The sequence below is a fragment of the Phaenicophaeus curvirostris genome, chromosome 1 (genome assembly GCF_032191515.1).
Source record: "Phaenicophaeus curvirostris isolate KB17595 chromosome 1, BPBGC_Pcur_1.0, whole genome shotgun sequence".
NCBI lineage: Eukaryota > Metazoa > Chordata > Aves > Cuculiformes > Cuculidae > Phaenicophaeus > Phaenicophaeus curvirostris.
The window spans coordinates 133,870,668-133,893,667 of record NC_091392.1 but is presented as its reverse complement, the minus strand read 5'-3'; the positions used below and the strand labels follow the sequence as shown (position 1 = coordinate 133,893,667).

At 37.5% G+C, this 23,000-nt stretch overlaps 1 protein-coding gene across 1 annotated transcript in view; it reads right to left on the bottom strand.

Annotated features, from left to right (window-relative positions):
• The window catches only part of ANOS1 (anosmin 1), a 138,037-nt gene that overhangs the window by 31,246 nt on the left and 83,791 nt on the right, over positions 1 to 23,000 (bottom strand). Inside the window, exons 4-7 of the mRNA XM_069849964.1 lie at positions 20,941 to 21,163; positions 17,012 to 17,196; positions 10,933 to 11,062; positions 209 to 411 (exon numbers count right to left, since the gene is read on the bottom strand). Coding sequence (XP_069706065.1) covers positions 209 to 411; positions 10,933 to 11,062; positions 17,012 to 17,196; positions 20,941 to 21,163 — 741 coding nt within the window. The remainder of the gene's footprint in view (positions 1 to 208; positions 412 to 10,932; positions 11,063 to 17,011; positions 17,197 to 20,940; positions 21,164 to 23,000) is intronic.

Sequence of the window (23,000 nt, the reverse complement as noted above, 5' to 3'; positions counted from 1 at the left end):
CAAGGCAGAAGTCTACTTCTCTTTCCGAGTTCATTGAAAGATAGAGATTGTTAGATCAAATTTGTCTATGGGGTCACTGATATTAAAAATGAAGATCATTAATTTACTAGTTACTGAAATCGCTGTAATTTATCACACATTTGATACACTCTCTTTTGTGCAAAAAACTAAGCCATATTTCTGCCTCATTTACTATTTTCTTTCTTACCCCATTGGTTATCTTCCTCCTCTTTTTCTTAGCTGGGATTGCATATTTGCTATATGTCCAGCTCCAGAAGACTTTGTAATGGTGTACTGGGATATCAGGTTCTTCTGGAAGATCCCAAGTAATCATTACATTTACACTCCCATCATTGTTTGCACTTGTATTAGCAATTCTGATATTAGATGGAGCTGGTGGAGCAGATGGATCTGGAATTTAAAAGAAATTAAAAGATTATGAAGTAAAGATCATCTTCATCTTATGTTATCTACCTGGCTGGATACAAAAACTGGATTAAACACCCTCTGTACACTGAAGAAAATTCCAGCAAATATTCCCACAAATGGCTTAACGTAAAGTGCAAGCTCTACTGAAGTAAAAAATAAGGGGTTAGCATATAGCGATGGCATTGTTTTGTGTGTTGTTGATAGCTCTCAAATATTATGAAGTATTACAAAAATGTACTAAACTATCAGCTGTACTTCTGTTTTCACTATTTTAAATATATAGTGAGTGTAAAACAATTGTGTTCCACAAGCTGCCTTGTATCACCATCACAGAATTGTATGGTGGAAACAGTGAGTGTTTTTTGACCACTGTCAGGCAAGAAAAATGGACTTCCACATGTTGAAGCTTTCTTCAAAATTCTAGTATTGATATCAACCACCATAAGACATAAATGCCTCCTTTGAAAAAATATAATTAAGATGTAATGATATATTATGATGTCATAAAAGTCTATGGGGTTTTTTAGAACTACAAAAAGTAATCAGCTACCTTTGTGATTTATTTCCCCATTCTGGTTTAATTTCTGGTCAATATCAATTGAGATATTATTCCTTCAGTTGTCTCTGTGCAGACACTAGAATCAAGAAGGAGACTTAACAGTAAGAGGTTCCAATATTAAAACTTTTCAAATACTGAATTCTAGGTCCTTTGTGGACCTAATATATGATATCATGACCCCAAGTAGTGTGAATCAATGGAAATTTTGCAACTTAGCTTCTAAAGTCCAATTTGCTATTTACTAATTCCTACTTTTTTGATCCTACTTTTTAACTCCTACTTGGTTTTTTTACATGCCTGTGGTAGCTAAAAGAAATTCCAAGTAATTAAGGCATGTTATGAACCTGTAGTTCACTGTAGTGACTCGGCTGCTGGATGAGGGAAAGGCTGTGGATGTGGTCTTCCTGGACTTCAGTAAAGCCTTTGACCCAGTTTCTCACAGCATTCTGCTTAGGTAACTCTCAGCCTCTGGCCTGGACAGGCGCACACTCTCCTGGGTGGAAAACTGGTTGGATGGCCGGGCCCAGAGAGTGGTGGGAAATGGTGTGAAATCCAGTTGGAGGCCAGTGACAAGTGGGGTTCCCCAGGGCTCAGTGCTGGGTCCAGCCCTGTTCAATGTCTTTATCAATGACCTGGATGAAGGCATCGAGTGCACCCTTAGCAAGTTTGCAGATGACACTAAGCTGGGTGGACGTGTCAATCTGCTGGAGGGTAGGGAGGCTCTGCAAAGGGATCTGAACAGGCTGGACCACTGGGCTGAGTCCAATGGCATGAGGTTTAACAAGGCCAAATGCCGGGTCCTGCTCTTGGGGCACAACAACCCTGTGCAGTGCTACAGACTAGGAGAAGTCTGGGTGGAAAGCTGCCTGGAGGAGAGGGACCTGGGGGTGTTGGTTGACAGCGACTGAACATGAGCCATCAGTGTGCCCAGGTGGCCAAGAAGGCCAATGGCATCTTGGCTTGTATCAGAAACGGTGTGACCAGGAGGTCCAGGGAGGTTATCCTCCCTCTGTACTCGGCACTGGTGAGACCGCTCCTCGAATACTGTGTTCAGTTCTGGGCCCCTCACCACAAGAAGGATGTTGAGGCTCTGGAGAGAGTCCAGAGAAGAGCAACAAAGCTGGTGAAGGGGCTGGAGAACAGGCCTTATGAGGAGCGGCTGAGAGAGCTGGGGTTGTTTAGCCTGGAGAAGAGGAGGCTGAGGGGAGACCTCATTGCTCTCTACAACTACCTGAAAGGAGGTTGTAGAGAGGAGGGTGCTGGCCTCTTCTTCCAAGTGACAGGGGACAGGACAATAGGGAATGGCCTCAAGCTCCGCCAGGGGAGGTTTAGGCTAGACGTTAGGAAAAAATTCTTCACAGCAAGGGTCATTGGGCACTGGAACAGGCTGCTCAGGGAGGTGGTTGATTCACCTTCCCTGGAGGTGTTTAAGGCACAGGTGGACGAGGTGCTGAGGGATATGGTTTAGTGTTTGATGGGAACGGTTGGACTCGATGATCCGGTGGGTCTCTTCCAACCTGGTTATTCTGTGATTCTGTGATTCTGTGTAGCCAAGAAAAAACAATCTGATCAAAAAAAAAAAAACCAAACCTCCTTCAAATACCTTTTTATCCAAATAAGTCATGACGTTTTGCCAGAAATAAAACTGGAGGTGTGAAGAGGGGACACCAAGCATTCATTTACTGCATGGTTCACCTGCATCTTTTTATAATGGTAAAAGAGCTGTTAAATAAACTTTCCAGGCATACTAAGTTCATCAGATAAACCCCATGACAAACGGTCTCACTTAAAAATTCCATCATGCAAACTGACACATTCAGAATTAATAAAGACAGCATTTCCTTTCTAAAGATCAACAGATGTGAAATAATGGCTTATTCCTGTTATTTAACAGGGCTCTGGGTTAAATAACAATGGGTGCTCCTGTTTCCTCACACATGCCACTTTGGTTAAATAGTGATGGATGCCCCTTTTTCCCCACATACATAATTCAACCTAACGTTTGGGTATAAAAGTTACAAAGCATACTTGAATTTAAGAATTCTGGAAATCTAACTTGATTTTCAAAATGAAGAGAATTCTTTGAGGTTTTTTTCTCACTCTTTTTTTTTTTAAATGAGCTTGCAAGCCAGTTCCCTTTACTTTTTTTTCTGACTTTGGAGAAGCAGTGTCCTTGTATTTATTTCCTTATCTGTGAAGTAGCCAAGAACTCCATCTTAAAGTAAAAAAAGCTATTTATTTTAGAAGTGATAAATATAAGACACTGATTGAGTTAAATGGTTTGCACTGTTCGCTAACATAACTTTTTGTTTACTTCTGCAGTTTAATATACTAAGTAGATTTAAAATCAAATTTAGGTACAATAAAAATAAACAGAATCATCATTCATAAATCCCAAATCTTTCAGCTTCGCCGATTCACACATTCACTGATGTTAGGGTTTTTTTATGTTATATGACAATGTATTACGGCAATAAAACATTTATAACCTGAAATGCAACATGATCATATTGCTGTAGGTGAATTATTCAGGTTATCTCCCAGAAGTACTACACATCATGTATTATGTATACAAAACATACTGGATAGAATTAAAATGTTTCAGATAATGTCTTCACAAATGCTCAGTTATATGCAAAATCAATTCTGACTATGAAACACGTTTGGCTTCATTCTGCACCTATAAAAAACTCTGAGAGTCATTAAAATATCTAAAAGTCAAATGACAAATTTACTCTTCTAGACCAAGAATATTACATAAAATACTTCAAACTTCTATTTACCAGTTTTTCATAGGTCTAAAAGCAAATGCTTTCTTCCTTAGCAAATACTTCTCTCTCCATAAGAATGCAAGATACTGTGTAATTTTCCTTGCATAAAGTTAACAATTGACTAGAACAGAGCTTTTATATCTCTCAGTCATAGGAATTTGGTTTTCTTTTAAGGTAACTTCAAACCTCCCTGTTTTTCCCAGAAACATAAGCAGAAAAAGAAAACAGTAAGGAAGAACTCAGTGCATATTGAAACCAATGTATCATTTCTTCTGACTTCTATAGCACCAGCATTTCACCTTGTACTTTTTATAATTCCAGTTTATTGAAAAAATTAATTTATCAGTAGTATTTCTTCTGTGTTCACTAGAAACTGTCCAGTCAGCAGACGAAATGCCAATCCATATTTAAAAGAAAACATAGTAGTGTTTGTAATTTGCTGTAGGAGAATGTAAACACTGCATTAAAAATTATTGGGCAACTACAGTTAACTACAGAGGAAAGAATAAATGTCTTCTTAAAGGGACTATACATGTGAATCAATACAGAAATAGCAGAAACATTTTCCTGAGTGCCCCCTCTCTTCAAAGTCTGTCTTTTGCAAACCTCACAAATGTCCTCCACAAAAATGCCTTTAAACAATAGGAAGAGTGGTGGTGGTAGCAGCAGAAGACAGAAAGGAAGAAGACTTGCAGCTGACAGTTCTGAAAAGGCAAGACATTTCGAAGTGCTACATTTTCCAGAAGACCTTTTTTAAAACTAGGAGACTTAGCTGGAGAAAACAGGGAACTAGAAGGACATAAGATGTCAAAGATGAACAAAACTTGATTTACTGCAGTTTTGCATTTAATCATCTGAAAAAAACATGTCTGATTCTACAGATACAACACTAAAATATTTCTTGGATTTGGGTTGTGTTACCTGAAATATGAAGCCACTTAGCAGGCAGTTTATACTATCTGAGGACCCATTCCATACTAACTATTTCAATACAACTATATAATTTATTCACCTGTTTCTATATATTTCTGTGACACTCATCAGTCTTACAACTGACAAAACTATTGTTTTGTAAGCCAAAACCCCAAGAATATTAAACTTCTCTTTCATTTGAAAGGACTGAGTTTCTCCAGCGAAACAAACAGGTGAGCAGCAAGGCAAGATATTGTGATATCTGTTATCAATGGGAAAAAAATACTGAAGATCCAAACCCAACCTGAAAATGGAAAAAAAACCCAACAAACAAACAAAACAAAACAAAAAAAACCTCCAAAACCCCAATACCTCCCTGAAGCCTCACAGAAACCAAAACAAAAAAACTCCTTAAACCCAAAAACCTGTTAAGAGCATGTTCCTCCGTAACGTATGCCTGCCAATGACCAGAAAAAAGATTAGTTGCTTTTTTTTTCTGATTTTTTTTAAGCTTTCACTATTGAATGGAAAATTCATGCTTTCATAAGATGCTCTGTTATCCTCATATCTATGCGGACACTAAAAGCACAGCACAAGTCGTGCTGAAATACATCAAGGTCTAATAACTGGTACTGGTTTATAAAGCTTATATACATAAGGTGTTTGTTAACCCAACAATGAAGCTAAACTGGCATTCTGCTGACCGTAAAGCTAATAGCCATTCTGTTGTCAGTCTTCATAGATCTGTGATCCCTTTGACTGAATGCCCACATGTACAATTCAGCTACATGAACATTAAATTACTGGAATGGAAACTACTGCCAGTTTTTCAAACGTTAAGTTCTGAAATTTATATACACAAATTTATCTGAGTGTTAAATCAAATTCTTTGCTTTGCAGAAAAACGTGATGATAGTTGTAGCTTTTCCTTTGCAGTTTATACTACAACTCAAATAAAATAAAAGTCATTATATATATACTAGAATTTGGCACAGGCAGCTGTCCTCAAATTTGAAAAAAAAATCTGGTCGCAGCAGCCTGACAAGTAAATCACTTCTCCCTGCCAGAAATGATAGCTTCATTAGGTCAAGGCTGAAGCTGCTGTTCCAGCACATGGAGTAAGTACTGCATTTGTCTGGACTATATCTGGTTTGAGTATACCCAAAGGACTTAAATTCTTGTCTTGCTGACTAGTTAGTCATCACAAGCAAAACTCTGTCTCCAGTACCCAAAAGGGAGGATTACTTGCTGAAAATAAAAGAAAAAAAAGAAAATGTTCACTTCATCACCATTTCGAAATGCACATATTCCCACACTCATATTTGTAAACATAGTGATAGACAATTTATATTTTTACTAAATTTTTTCAATCAATAGGCTCTGGAAGCACTTTGCAACCATAACAAAGCAGCATGGGCAAGCTATATACAAAAATCACATCATGCACTTCTGCATCCACTTTGGTTTTAAATGTGGCAACTGAAATGAAAACAGTAAATGCTTTGGAATATATGTCAGAGAAGAAAACACTGACTTTGGAACCAGAATTCTCATTCTAAGCTGTAAAAGTGATAGCAAGTTTGACTCTAATTAAAACCCTTTTTAAAAAGCTTTTTTTCCATTTTTAAAGTGGATCTCCCATTGCTATCTTTTAAACACTAGACCTTCCACCTTTACAAATCTGCTGAAGCTGGTCTCTATACAAGTTTCCAACCATTAAACAATTCCAAGGCACAAGCAGGGAGACCAGCTTTGCCCAGTGGAAATGGCACACATAAACCAGCTGTGCAACAGTATAAAAAAATCATTGGTCCCAAAGGAGCAACAGAAAGAATTTTATTGCCAGAAGAGAGTGTCTGTTCTGGTTTTACTAACACTCAGTAATGTATGCATGAAATCACATCCAGCACGGTACTTATGTGCTGTGAAAACAATGTTGTTTGTGCCCTTTTGCTTGCCAATTTATCCTGTGTATGCTAGCAACTGCCTTCACATTAAAGATGAAAACCTTGAGCAGAAGTAGAAGTATTGTAAGGTTTAGGTTCACTGTGTTCATCATATAGAAGCTTTGTGTCTCAAACAACGGCAGAGTACCTAACTACAGATCAGTAAGACATTATACTATATGAAAATGATTAACGCCTATCTCTCTAGTTGACTGCAGTCTCTGTTAGTCCTAGTTCATTCTCATCATAAATCATAAAAAGCCTACAAAAAAACCAAAAAAAAGCCTAAAAACTCTTACTCAAATGTAACAAATTAAAAGTTATGTTACTAGTGCTGAGCAGCTTCTGACCAGTTGGGTTAGACTATCTGGTGCCTGCTTAATGGGAGAAAAGTATGGGTAGTTTTTCACCCTGGAAGAATCATTTATGGGTTGTAGGAAAAGGCCTCTCCTTCTTCCAGAGAAAATGAAGCAGCTTGTAGAGAGCCAGTCAAAATACGAAGAGAAAAAGATTTGTACCTTTGGGGATCAAAAATGTTCTGCCAGGCATTTGTTAGCTTTTATTGCTGGTATTGCAAATTGCTGCCCCTCAGTTGAAGATGAAAAGGAAAGTACACACTATTTAAAAACCCTGAAAAGTGAAGTAGAAACCACTGTCAAAATAGCAGAAAGTTTTGATCAATTTTAGCTGACGGTATCAGTCTGAAAGTTCATGTACAGCGTTCTACTTCTAGGAAAGAACACATTCTCCTAGGTGCAGTATTCACTTCATCTTCTAGCCACTCTGCTCCAAACAGGTAAGTGTAGGCTAGTCTGTGTTTCACGTAATTTTGGAATAACATTTTGGCAAAATGAAGCATCACTTCATTCCCTGTGAAGGGATATGCCAGATAAGCACATGAAAATCCTTCATTTTCTCTATAAAAAAGAAATAAGCATCATACAAAAATTCTTTCTGCTTAAGCTCTGAATATTTCATAAATGATCTCAGCTGTGTCACTTTATTACTTACAGATTAATTGCATAAATGAACACATGAGGCAGTGTAGAAGAGTTAATAAACCTTCACCTCAAATATTTACAGCATAGTAGCATCAAAAGCTGCAGTAGATAAAACCTCAAAACACAACTAGATGAAGAATGGTAAGCTGGAATGTTTAATGAAATATTCTTGTTTTTCTGGTTTTGTCTTTTTCATGCCTGGGAAATCAAATTAATTTGGATACGAAGAAGCTTTATTTAGTAATAGAAAAGTACAGCACCAATGTTTCTGAATGTTCTTTTTAACAGCTTAAAACACTTAGTGAGACTTTCCGGTGCCATATTCCTCCCTAGGTTTAGATTATATATCATGTTTTTCCTCCTTTAAAGAAGAAAACAAACCAAAACAATTTTCTACTAATGGTAATTTATGAGCAACTGGTAAAAGTTCAGCATCTTGTACTAGAAACTGTCTTAAGAATTGCTGTCATGTTTCCTGATCAAAGGGTTTCTTTTTGAAGAAAACTTCTGTTAAGTCTGATGAAGATAATAATCTTCTCTTAGTCTTGGCACAACAAAGTGAATTCAAACAGTCCAAGAACTAATGTGAATTTCTGTCCACACTTCACACAAATGTAGCTTAGACAGTCAGCAACCTTCCAAAGGTGATGTGCCAAAACCCACTTTCCTTTTCCAAACTGGAGGTTAAATGTGCCTGTATGAGCTCAGCATGGGCCAGCAGACACTGGCCAACAAAAAATAGGCCCATCTGAGCAGCAGTTTCTTGCTGCTCCACCAGGCAGTGGCCACCTTTTGCCACTGAGCTCCAAAGCAGTAATTAAATGTCTGTATGATACTAAAACTGTTACTGCTATGAGCACCTACTTGGGGACAAGGAGGCTAAGAAAAACTGACTGAAGCATCTCATTATCCTTCCCAATAGTCACCAGTGTCTTCAACTGTATCATCCAGTGCTTCTACACATTTCATCTGGCAAACACAATGCCTTTAGAATAATCACTGACAACTCCAAAGCCTCTAAATCAGTCAAATGAGCTGCCAGAGCAGGATGATTTTGGCTACAAAGCTGTAGCTAACTGAACTCATTGGCGTTTGCCTGGCAATTCATTATTCTCTACCAAGAGCTGGGGTTTAGATTTGAAAATCACTGCTTTGAGGGTTATAGAAGCCTTTTGAACAATGCCGGCTGTATACTTTCTGCCATATCACAATTACTGATATTGGTGTATTAGGTATGAACATGCAGAGAGAGATACTACCGGCTTCCGTGGTCCTTGTCACAAAGTTAAAGGTGGGTGCTCCCCACTTCCACCAGAAAGCCGTAAGCACCTTTCAAGGAGACCAAGTTCTTCAGAAGTAGCTGCAGAGGCTCATGAAAAATAGGACTCTGGACACGTAATCATTTCAAAACCACAAGCTCCTGAAAGGCAAATCATTGCCAGCTGGGATGCTACTCTGCAGAAATATCCCCATGTGCTTATCCTGTTCTTATGCTGTTCTCCAAAAAACCTGCTTTTGGCTGGGCTCGGGTACTAGGCTGAAGAGACTTTCAGTATGACTTACCATGGATATTCTTATATGAATTATCAATATAGGTATTTTGAACAATACACTCCTGTGGTTAGCACACTCAGTAGGAGACGAGTTTTTTGGCAAGTAATACAAATCCTGCCTGAAAACGTCATGCTCAAGCCAAAACCTCAGTGATATCATGATATACCTTTATGCAATTACAATTACAGTGGTTCCAATCAGAACAGTTGGAAAATCTTTACAAACTCAGCAAAACAACTGACAATGACCTGAGTTAGTGCCAAATTGAGCAACACAGTGCTGTATTTGCTGAAGTGTGCCCGTGAAGAAAAGCAAAAAGAAAGCTAGTGCTGCTGCTGACTCCTTGCAGTAAACTCAATACAGCTTGAGGAAGTGTATTTTTGATGTGACTGAAATTATATGCTACCTAAGTATAATAAATTCTTAAAATAATACTTCTTTTATACTTGAAAAGGTTTGTGGTCACAGCAGTAATGGGATAGCTATGCCAGCCAACCTTCCTACCACAAATGTGGTTAGAGCACCAAAAAATTATTGAGTCTAACGTATGCTTGTTGAATAAGAAATTTAACCATCCATAGTAGCAAAAGCACTCAAATGCCTCTTTAACTGCATCTACAATAAGATTTTTTCTAGGACTAACTGTGGCCAAGCAGCTAAAAGCTAGCACAGGAATCCATAGATGGCAACTGCCTGTATCACCAGATAATACTATCTGCAGAATAAGGATGAAATGCATTTCTTGAAGTATGCGTTATACAAGTGTAAAGATTCTGTCACTACTAAAACAAAGACAAGTCTTTCTATTTGAAACTACTTCCATTAGTAAAGTGAAGAGTGATAGATCTCATTCTGTGGCACTGAAGTCACCCAGCATAATCTGGCTATGCCCACATTATCAACTGCCTTTAAGAGAGGGTGACCACATCCAGGCCATCTGTCTGTTAGGAATAGTTTTTGGCCTGTGCTAACTCCTATACTATGCCTGAGAGCCATCCAGTACAATTCCGTTTCACGTGGGTCAAAGGCACAACACCGACAATGCCTGCAGCTTCAACAGATGGGAGATCTGTCTCCATCTTCCTCATCCTCCACGTACCATTTACTGGTAAAGAAATAATTTCAAAGTTATTCCATTACCCAAACCCTTGCAAAACCAGAAATGGCAACGAAAACTCCTACAATACTTTGTGGATTGTCTGGCATGCTTTTCTAATGAACAGGAAAATGCTACTTAGCATTTATACCCTTTCTATTCTTAAGGCCTTACAATAAGTGCTAGCAAGGGGAAAGTTATATTAAGAGAGCCTGCAGTTCCATCAAAACAATGCTGCTAAAATTATTAAGATACAGGAAATAAAATGTTTCAATAAAATGTTTCAATACTGTGCTAAACATATGGCCACAACATATTTCTCATAACTAAAAAGAAAAATAAGAGCAACCTCTTGGCGTAACACACTGAAACCCCAGTTCTTCATGTTTCATAGTCAGGGTCCTGTTGTTTGATACCAACCATGAAGAAAATGTTTAAAAGGAGTTTTATTCACCAAGATCCCTTATAGATAAAAGAATAATGACATCTTTAACCTTTAGTTCTTTGGTTGACTTCAAACAAACGTCATACCATTTCTAAAGCTTGTGGCAAAACTACCCAAAACCCGCTAAACGCCTTCTGCCACAAAAGCAGGTAAATCAGGTTATGTTCCACATGTCAGTGAGTGGAAGGTAAGCACCAGACATAGTGAACAAAAACTAACCTTTTGAGGATCGGAAGTGCTTGCTCGGCGCTGTGAAGCCTCTCGTTCCGTGCACATTTACAGCTGCCACACGGAACTGGTACCACCTGCTCGCTCGGATGTCTGGCAGCCGAACCCGCTCATCCGTAGTCTGGTGAGGAAAATGGCACACTTACTTACACTTGTTATTCTGACATGGCCAGTTTTGCTAACCTCTCCCATGCAACACCAGTCAGTCAGACTGAAGAGTAAGGATGTAGTTAAATATACACCCGTGTCAGCACGCTGTGTACAACCACCTCACCTGACTCCGAGCATCATTCTGCACTGCAAAGCATCCACAGTTCTGAACAAAATCATATAACCACCCAATTTTACAGTCTCATCTGGAAAAAAAAGGTAACCTTTAGAAAACAGGTGAAGCCTGGAAATTCACAAAACTGGTTTTCCACTTATCACAATCTTCACCAGTGAACAGGGTCCAAGTGTTCAGGTGTTGACATTTCAAGGAACTCATCATCCCAGGTCACAGGACTGATTTCTGCAGTTCTCAGTTCTCAGAATTAGGGGTCCAAACTGGCTTCTCAAAATCCAGTGCTGTGAGAAGCTGCCTTTTCTGGTTCATAGGAATCTCAAAACCCTCAGGTAACAAATGTAAGCCTTTCTAAGATCTTTGGCATTTATGTCAAAAAGAAACTCACAGCCTTAACTCTTCCCTGAAGACCTTTCTCAGGTCATAGGAGATGACCTTTTCATCAAAAACATCCACTGAGACTGCTAGTGTCATGAGTTCTATTTCCACCTTCTGTGGGGAGTGCCTTAGCTGCTGAAATATAGAATAAGCATAGATGCTCTCTGACCCCTTTCAGTAGGAAGTGCTTTACGTGCTCTTGTTCTGAATCCTGCTTTCCTCTATCTCTTTTCTTCCCCTTTACACTTCTAAAGAGCTATCTTCTGCACTGTTTCTTATTTTTCCTAAGGTACAAACACCAGAGCTAAACAAAGCCTCATGGTAACCCCTGAACCACTGCCAAGTACAGAAGATGTAGCATTTTTTTTAGAACTCATCAGAAATTCATCCACTTGTTGTGTATTTTACTGTGGCAATTAATTGTCAACTATCCAGTTTTAAATTTACTTTAGGATATCATTTTTATTGTGGTTTAATTTAATTCTTTAATCAAAATAGCACATGAACCTGAACCAAATGTCATGTATATGACTAAATACACTATACAATCATTACTGGTTATCATTACTGATCAAACATGCAACCTCATTAAAAACGTAGTGACAGCAATTTATTTAGCAATTTATAAGCTCTGTTTTCTATAACTTTAAAAATCCATCTTCCTTGTATGGGAGTCAATGTTATTTGCAATGAAGCCAATCGGTTCCCCAAAAAAAGACACAGCACCGTTTCTGCTATTTGTGTATTTATATTTCTGCTATTTGTGCTTTCCAGCCTATGTAAAAAGCTGACCTAACTCAGATAGTCAGAGCTTGAGGAAGTTTCTTCAGATCTCCAGCAGTGGCATGCTTAGATCCCTCACCAATAAAATTTGTGTCATCCTGCGCTTAATCTCTTTGTTAGGTGACAAGCAAAATTTAGAGAAACAGATATCTCACTTGTGTGTTCATGTAAAGGAAAGAGAGCCTTTCTAAATTGCACTATTGACTGCTCTCAGACTGGCAAGTGTTGCAGATTTGAGCAGCCCCCTCACATGCTGCTGCTATTCAAGAGTCCTCTTCCATTCAGACTGCTGTATTTGTCTTTTTGGCTTAAGCAGGGGTACTTCATTGACTGCCTCATCTTCTTTCCCATTTTTAACTTTTGTGTTACCCATAGAACGTATTACTTCATCCTTTCTATGAAAGAAAAAGTCTACCTGAACCAAGCCTTTGCCATTTTCAATCTATGGAACACTCAAATGTGCTAGTTATTTCCTGCAAGCATGCAAACATATAACTTACAGATATGACTTGACAGTGACCTAGAGTAAAACAAACTATCACTATGTTAACAGAAAAAAGCCCCAAGGGTATATTCAGGCTACTGCTGCAACTGAGATCAAGGTCGGGATCAATATCTAATTGTAATTAACTCATTAAAACACTGTGGGTTTTTAAAAAGAGTTTTGCTGAAATTAGTTAGAAGGCTAATAATCTGAACAAAAGATCCCAAATTCCTCAGCTAAGGAATCTTGTTTGTCATTTGCTTGTTTGTCATTTGCACCAGCTCAGTTATTCTGCTAGGACTGATTAAAATAATGGATTTCAGTTCTGGCAGTCTTCCAAGGCAACTGTGAAATACTGTAAGATCAAATAATATGTCAATCCATACCACCAAAATGATTTTGAATTACGAAACTACTTTGGCATCTCTAAGCAACTTTTACATAAATTTAAGAAATTTCAGGAAAGAACTAAATATTACTGAGACACCTTCTACAGCCTTAATGGTAAACTGATTTTTGGTTTTGTTTAATGGCTTCACTTAGCTCTCGCTATTTAATTATGTTTGGAGCTGAGACCACAATATTCAGAGTCCTTTCAATATCTGTCTTATAATAATGTAAGCCCACTTAAAGGTATACTGAGTAGTATTACAGTAATCAATGGACTGTTTCACTTTGTTCACTCCCTTTCTTTCACACTATCAACCCTGGATTGAAAGGACAACCTTGTCCTGCTGAGTTCATAGTTCTACACCTTCTTTTTAAACAACACACAGTGATAAAAAAATTTGCAGTTTGGAGAGTGAAGGGACATCACCCAGAGTATCAGAAGAACTGAGTCTACGTTTCCTCCAACACAGAAGAAACCTGACAGTGCTGCACCCACCATATCAAAAGACAGAAGACCTCCCCTGTTTGGAGAGAACACAATCCCACACACGGTGGCCACTCTCTAGGAATGCTTACCAAGGCAAGCCCTTTCTTGAATGAGGAAGAAATAAACCTTTCCTGTACGGGACCAGTAGTTAGCTCCAGCACGGGTTTTTCACTGTCAAGAGCTGAGAAACTTTTTTTGATTCTCAGAACTTGGATTTTTCAGTCTATCAGAAACTTTAAATGTTAAAAAAGATTAGTTTTAGACAAATCCAAGCTGAAGCACTTTTTGTCACAATCAAGCTAGCAGTAAATACAGCTCTTTATTTATTTCAATAGATGAATAAAATAACAAGTAAACATTATTGTCTGCCCATATGTATACATATGTGTTTGACTGTGTGTGTATGCTTGTGTTTGTATATGTATACACACACATACACTCAACATCCATTCACACAACACGGATGTCTGAAAATAACTGTCTTGGCAGATTTGAATTAACTTCATTAATTAACTTAATGCGATTAACTATCTAAATTTCCAATATAAAGAGTAATGTTGTTATTTTTAGAAAGCATTAGCACCAAATAGAATTAAAAGTTTGTGCACAAGATATAGAGTATTCTTATAGGATAGTGCAGCAGGTCCTGCTCAGCTATTTAAACCTTATAAAACAGTAGTGTAAGAAATTTGACATCACCATTTCATACACTTTACATCATAGCTAACTACACTAACCAATATTGTAGCTTCCATACTTTTATATTAACCATTGGAAATTAGTCAAATGGCTAGTTATGTCAAGTTTTGCAAAAAACATGCAGTAAAAAACTAACGTTAAAAAAGTCCCTTTTTCCTGAAGTTAAAAATAACTAAAATTGTTTTCAATGTGTTTACTTTCTTTATATACTTGGAGTGTTAAATAAATGAAGAATTAAATATATAAATAAATAAATGCTAGATTGAGCCTTCCCCCTTAAAAAGAAAACATCAAAAAATGACCTGTTGACACAATAAAATGCAAAGGAAACAAACTTTTTAAAAATTGTTTTCTAAATACCAAGTAAAAAGGTATGTAAGCCATGAGAAATTACTTGCAAATTAGCTCACATGAAGGCAATAGAAAACTGCAAGTTATTTTGAAAAGTAAACACCTTAAAATAAAGTTATTGAAAATTATAATCCCATTCATTTTCAACAGATAACAAAAATAGAGTATTGGATGAGGAACTCTGATAGAATATTGTGAAAATTCTTATAAGAAGATGCTAACAATAACTTTGCATAACTGCACTACATATGGACATAGGCATAGAGAAATTCAGATCCTCATCCACAGGGTTTTTGATCTTTGCTTTTCACGTGCTCTCTAGCTTAAGTTGCAGAGTAATGAAAGAATCAGCATCATCTTCCTTGGAATGAGATGCCTTAGGAGTTCTCAGCCAAATAGCTGAGCTCTCCACAGCCTTTGTCTATAACTAAGGTCTGACCCTAACATTTTGGAATCATACAAGAAAAAAAATCTCAGTAATGTGGACGAGTAAAACCTAGTGGCCATGCAGGAAAGGCAGCTGTTAGGATTCTTATCACTCTTGCACAGGAATACAGTTCTGATACATTCTCTTGGAAATCTACTGCAAGAAGGTAGAGGTTTGTGTATGCTCCACTACTGTGGAGTACATATAGTGTATGCTTCCAGAAATGTGCATGAGGTCTGTTTCTGCGATGAGAAAAAGCACAGCAATGTTGATACCTTTGCAGCCTGGATCCACCAGTCAGAAGAGTTGAGCTTCTACAGTCTAGCACATATACATGGCATGATAACAGTGAGGAGTAATTCAGATCTGGCTCATTTCTACTACACAGTATTTTCCTAGCAGCAAAGCCAGGAGGCTGTTTGCTGAATATGAGAACGCATATTAAAGAACTGCACCTCAGCTGAGAGATAATACATTAGTCATGGCAACTTCATCAGGTTTGGAGGTGTGCATGTTCCCTTGGGCTTGCAAAAACAGGGTTTCACATCAGGCTCTGCTGCAGTGCATTTTACTGAGCAAGACAGTCCCCTGTAGCACCACTTTGAAGCTAAGAACTTCACTTCCAAGTGTTCAGTTTCACAAGCTTGATTTTAAGATAGATTTTCCTACACAATCTGAATTGAGAATGAACACAGATTGTCAGAGAATTTAAACGCCTTACATATTTTATGTTATATTTATATTTATATTCATTCAGCCTTTCCTTCTTTATCCTAGCTATAATGACATTTTGTAGGTCTTTTCAAAACCATCATTTTACTTTTCTTGTCAGCAGGGATGAGGATGAGGCTGTTTAGATAAATGATTGGAACTCTGCCATCCAGGTGGACTGTCAGCATGTTAAAAAACAGATTGAAACTGGGAAAGAACTAAGTGAAAATTTATGCTCTGTTGGCTGCTTCTCATTAAAAGACATTTGCTCATGAATCTTACATTTTCCGTCTGGATTGCACTGAGTGATAAGAGCATGACATCATAGTCTTTTCCAAATTGGGAGGCTAACATCTGAAAAATACAACTTTACAAAGAATAAAGGACTTAATTTTTTTCACTCTCTGTTTTATCTTTAAAAATTAAATAGCCTTTTCACCAACTGTATTTCTTCCCTTTTTTATAAGACCCAAGCTATGCCTTGGAGACTGTGCACGGAATCCCACTGACCTCAAAAGGACTATGTATATTATACACTTTCTTCGACGAACTTTGGTATCTAGTTCTACATTTTTCAAGTGATTTGTGGGTTTCAGAAACTTTGGAATTCCCATTGAAACTGATCATAAGTATATGCTTACAAGAAAGAGCCACTCACTGGCCTCCATCTAGTTCTACAGATTTTTATCTACAGAGAGCCAACTCACAGAAAAAATTCATTTTGAAAACATAAACCTCTCAATATTTTTACTTTTGGGGACAAGAAAACCACTGTTTACTGATACATTCACACAATTTTTATGAAGTCATTTTCTATAACTGAAAAACAGGAAGTGAAAATGCTGAAGTTCATTTCTCCTGTGGAAATCTAGGAAACAGTTCATTCAGCAGTGAAGTAAGGCCTTGGAGATCTGGATCCTGTTTGCAGCTCTGTCATGACCTGAAAAGAGACCCCATAAAGAAATTCCTCTGCATCAGCCTCCCCATCTGTAAGTGATCTAACTTCTCTGATCTGAAAAGGACCTTTAGATCATGGTCTGGAAGCTAGGGATCCATATCACTTTACAAAGAACTGACCTGTGCCACAGTTTGCCAGTTAGTAGCGTCATCCTCACTTGGATGGATTCCTTGATTCCACCTCCTCTGAACAACATAGATCACAGGCTCAATAGAAATATTGAATTTTGAAGACCATTTCACCTCCAGGTCTCCAGACTGAAGTTCTATGAATTTTAACTCTTTCCGGGGTTTCAGTGGAACACCTGTAAGAGGAACATGTAGATGAAAATAAATGAGCAATTTACAAGATGCAATCAAACCATATGTGGATGAAGCTGTATAAAAAATAGTTCAGAAAGGACATTGTTTGCTCAAACAGAAGGAAAAAAGGGGGGAATCGATAGGTCAATGAGCTAATTTCTTTATTTCATTTAAAAACTATAGGATGTGAAAGTTGTAAGCTAAAACTGATCTCGCAGAAAACATTTTCCAAATATACTTCGATAACCTGGAGAAAGTTATCCCATTTTAAAATGACATTGAAGGACAGTTATTTCCATTGGTTTTTACTGCTGACAATATCACCCTTTCAAAAAACCTGCAGCAGCTTGAAAGAAAAAAACAACTGTTCAGATTTGGCACCTTTTAATTAAACCAACAAATCCAGTAGATTTCTGGATTTGTAGAAACATTTCTCTGGATGTAGACACGTTCATATATTTGAGTGTGCAGTATTCTGTCACTTTAGGATATGTCACAAATAAGATTGCTATGCTGACGTATAAACCTTCTTAGCAAGTTATCATATGCACTTAAGTAATTTTGTCATTTAGGTGGGTGACCACAGAGATCCAACTGCATATGTTGGTTTGATAAATTGCTTCCTTCTTGGTCTGCCACAGATGACCGAGTATCAAAGTTTCCTTAGGTGAACAATCCACTTCTATATCTTAAGAGGTCTTCTCCTAAATCTTATCACACAATTAGCTATAAATAAATAAAAATTTATATTGTAGCTCTTGAAGAAACCTAAATCAACCTGAGGAAAATCGAGTACTCAGATCTGGTTATCGCAGCAGTTTAAACCCTGGATTTCCTTCAACAGCCAGCAGTCTTAGTCTAATATAAGCAACATCACAGAATATGTCAGTTCGGATTTCCACATTTGAAAATTCTTCTTTAATTATGAGGTACAATAATCCTACAATTTGCATGTTAAGAGAACTTCCATCTAGTTTGCATTTGGGGCACTTGGATTTGCTTGACTGCAAGAATCTCAGCCTCTCCACTGTTATGTAATTGCGTGCAGATGGAGTACAGCAGCAAACAACAAGAGCACAGCACAAGTACATTTTAAAATACTTTGTAGGACCAGCACAAACAATTTTGTATCCAGATGTGTAGATCTAATCACTCTTCAAAGTGCTTCGTATTATGTAAATAGTCGGCCCTTTCATCATGCTGGAACAAATTAGTCCTCTGAAGTCTGCAGTGCTTAACTGAAGAATTCAAATCACTGACTGCTGTGTGTGTGCAATACTAGAGCCCAGGAAAAATTTTTCTAAAGGCACAGGCATCTTCAAGCCATGAAAAATAAATGCACACTGGTCCATCATAAGAATCTGTACCTTAAATGTTGGTTCCCCAGGAATTCAAAAAGTTTCCATGAGAGGGTTTCAAACAGCAGAGGATACATTCATGGCATCAGTACGATTGCAAATATAGCTGCGCCAAGACTCACAGATGTGCACATTTAAAACTACACACTATTTTTTTAATATAAATCTATTTTTCTTGAAGCATGAAAGGAGCCTTTAAACTGTGGGTAAACACCCGACTCTAGCTATCCTATTATGATATTGCCATATCATCATACTCTTTAAATGTCATAATCTTCTCTTCACAATTTACCTTGCCCAGATCTCCACTGCGGTCTGCTGAATGGATTGCTCCCGTACACATTTCAGACAAAATTAGTTAGTCTGGTTTAGACACCCTAACTCTTTATTAAAAAACAGTCCTCACACGTTCACACACACAGGTGTATCATCATATCCAAGAGACCACTAACTTCTGAACATGAAAAAAGTGATGGGCAATTTTTTATGCTGTCACCAGCTGAGTGTAGAAAAAGATATACGTCCTTGTCCTTACTTGGGGATGTATACATACACATTAGGCAAAGTGAACCCAATCAAGCATGTTCCACCTCTTTCTTCTCTCTCCTTTCTTTTTTCTACTATTTTAAACTCATTTACTTCTAAGTAGAGATATTGCCCCCATTTCTACCTCTGAAGTATCAAATCTACTTTTGGCATTTACTGTTATTTATAGCATCATGACATCCATATAGAAAAAAAAAATTGATAGGCCATGGAGAAAGGACATTTCCTGAAGTCCTTTACTAGTTGAGATAATGCACTGCAGGGGGGTTGGACTAGATGACCTTCATGGTCCCTTCCAATCCAAGCCTTCTGTGATACTATGAGTCTAAAAGAGGTGGGTGAGGCAGATGACAGAAGAGTAGGAAAGAACATTTGATATTTCCAGTAAAGGGAAATAAACATGTGAGGACTATGTAACTGATTGAGATGAAAAAATGCAGTTAGAAGATTATAACAAATGCAAGCCAATAAACAATTATAATAACAAGTGATTGGATTTATGTTAATCCAACACCATTTACAATACATGACTTTGGTGCAAGCATACTTACATTAATATTCTTTTAGAATTGGGCTTTAGCACTTGGTACTAGAGGGTAAATCCACTTTGTAAATCCAACAAATCAAATAGCTATTTTATATCTACTGTCTTAACTAATCTCCAGAGATCTCTTGATCAACAGCAAACTGTAAGAGCTTCTATAGAGTCTTAGATTCAATCTGAGTTCATTTTCTAGCTGTGAGTGCTGTCAAACTGATAAGTACTAAACTTATTCACTAGTTCTTAGTCATGCTTGCAGAGTTTGCTCTTCCTTAGTGACAGGAAGGTCATGTACTCCTGGAGGAAATGAATAGCAAGCCTATTCTGCTTCTATTTGTCCTTTGTTTCAGAAAGACAGGTTGAAGAGGCTAATTAGCTGAATTCATCAGCTGAGAAGGCAGTACAGCATTGGGCTCCCACTTCGTTCGCAAGAAATATGTGCTCTTACAAGCAAGCACCTCCTGTAGATAGGTGATAAGATGTTATACAAGGTTAGTTGTGTTCCTATATAATTAGGCTTAACAGCAGCAGGCTTTCTAACGTGCAGTAACACAATATCCTGTGTCATCTCCAAAAACAGGTTGTCTTATTTCATTTGTTTGTCTGTTTGTTTGCTTGTTTGTTTTGTGTCCACCTTTTCCAACTGTTAGATTTACTGGAATGCTTTGCAGTTGTGGTATGGAGCCTGATCATGTAAATCACTGCACATACAATAAGGATGCCAGTTTAACACTCTGGTCATTTTTCTCAGAAAGGTGAAAGAAATAACTAAATGTCCCATTTTAATAATTTGGATTTAGAAAGGTGCTTTGTATAAGAATGTATTCATTCTGTAACTTTTAAAGGGGCTGCTCTGAAGTGTCTTGGAAGCAAGAGAATTTCCCTTTTTTTTCTATTTAGGGCTATTTTTACCTGCTTGGTTTATAGACATAAATGTTATTTGTGATTAATAGGACTAGAACTATTTATCATTAAATATTTTCCTACTGCATTATTTCTCATACGCATCAAAATAAAAAAGATTTCATATAAATTGTCAAGGTTGTTCTGCTTAAGATGGTTCATAATAGCCACATGTTTACATTCCACAGATTTCCAGACATGGGCTTCACAAGGGGAAAAAAAAAGAATCACAAACTTGAGCAGCATGTTTCTCTGGCTTTCCACCCTTCCAGTGTCCAGCCGCATCTCTACAGGCACCATCCATACACACTCCTGTGAAATGAAAGGCCTGGTTTTCTAGGAGACTATTATGGCCTGAAGTTATTAGCCCAGTATGAATACATATTAATAATCTCTACCTTTGTACAGATTTTTTGGAACTTGGCACGTATGACCACATCCATTGGAACAGCATTTCTTCACTCCAGAACATTCACTATCAGCTTCACAGCTTTCAACACAGGCAGCTGCAAAACCACTGGCCTTCTCAGGTGCTGGGCAGTCTCCTTGCTTTACAGACAGGATGTATTTAAGGAATTCACAGCTAGTTAGGCATTCATAATTCTTCTTGGGGAAAAGAGGCTAAAGGAAAAACAAAAGAATTGTATAAAGTTTTCGACAGGAACAAAAAAAAAAAAAGGAATAGAAAAAATGTTGTACGTTTTCCAAGACCTCCAAAGGAAAATTCACATTTTCAGCTTTTGCAAGAGTGTCCCTGGAGGTTTATATATTCAAGCCACTTCTAAAAAGCGTTCCAAATACAGATTGATGAATTCCCTCAAGTAAGACCACCATCTTTAATGAAACAAAGTTTTTTATATCTACCCGCTTTCCATTTTTTCCTCACATTGGCAGGCTACATAGTTGCTCAATGACAGACATTCCCAAAAGAAAGGGGAAGCAATGGTCAGACAGTCTTTTTTTTGGACTGCCCAACATTCCTCCCTTTGTACTTCATAACACTTTACTCACGGTATCTGATATAATGCTGCTCTAGATAAATATGTGAAATTCTGTTTCATTATAAGTTTCAACTGAGTTGGCCAAGAGAAGATTTTGCAGCATCTTTATGTTCCTGCCAGCATATTAGTAATGGTATAACTCTAGAACTAATAAATTCTGATAAAATGATCAGCAGAAATTACAGAGTAAAGTAAGCCTTAAACATATTGATTAAAGATCAAAGTAAATATTCGTCTTTGGGAAATCAAGCCCTAAGTGTACAAGAGGTTGCTTCAATGCTTAGACATTTTATAGCATGTGCATCATTCACAGGTTTGCAAGGTTCACTTAAAAGTAAAATTATTAAAAATAGCATCTAGCACCCTATAGGGAATATTGTGTGTGATATGGGGATTTTACCTCCTCTTTTATCTGGTGCTTTATTTAGTTTGGTGTAAAAACAGATAACGTGACTCCCTCAAAGTGATTCGTGGAACTATACATGGGCACCCATATAACTGGGATTCTTCTCTATAGCCTGCTTTTCTATCTCAGAGCAACCCAAAACCTCCCACTCTGACAGATTTACATATTTCTGTCCTTACACAGGAATTATAACCACTCTCCATCCAACTAGTCATGTAACTTCTGCAACTTCCTTCCATATTCAAATTATTTGTTTTACTTATTTTTACTGCTCTCATATTTCTGGCAAAAGGAGAAAGACCCTACATGATTAAGGAGGCCCAGGCATTTCACAGACTATGTGTCAGCTTATTGTCCAAGAACGTGCTGCTAAGCTACCTCTCCCACTTTGTCCTACAGAACAATCCAGATTTTTTTAATCAGGTTTTTAATTATGTATTTGGGTGTAACGGCTTAATCAGCCTAAAGGCTGTCAAAATGAGCAGTCCTTATGTATCCTATTGACCCCAGAGATCCTTGGACACGCACTCCTGCAGTTCCCCCCACTGGAAAACACCTGAACCGATAATAGCTAAACCAGCAGGAAATTGAATTTATGGGAAAAAAAAGGGCCATATGAATTGTCTCCTTTTCTTCTTCACACATAAGCTTCCTTTAACATTAGCAAACTTATTCAGTAGATAAGAAGTACATAACAAGCAGAAACCTTGAGAAACACAAAACAAAATTGTTGCTTCCAGGTTTTTTACAAAACAGAATAATTGAAAACTCTCTCAAAGGAAAATAGCTTAATTTAATCCAATCAAAAAATGTCCATGGAGCATACACAAGTCTGAGAGAAAGAAAGGAAAGTGGTCCCGTGCTTTTTTTTTTTTTTTTTTTTTGTGTGTGTGTGTTTGTGTGTATAGGAAGCTAATTTCAAATCCTAAAACATCACAAATTTGCAGCTAGTTAATTAAAAACTTTATAGCTCCCTGAGGCATAATAGGTCCTCAAGGGTCCTCCTCCTCACCTTATTTCACAGCTCATTTTTCAGTTAGCTGCTAAATGT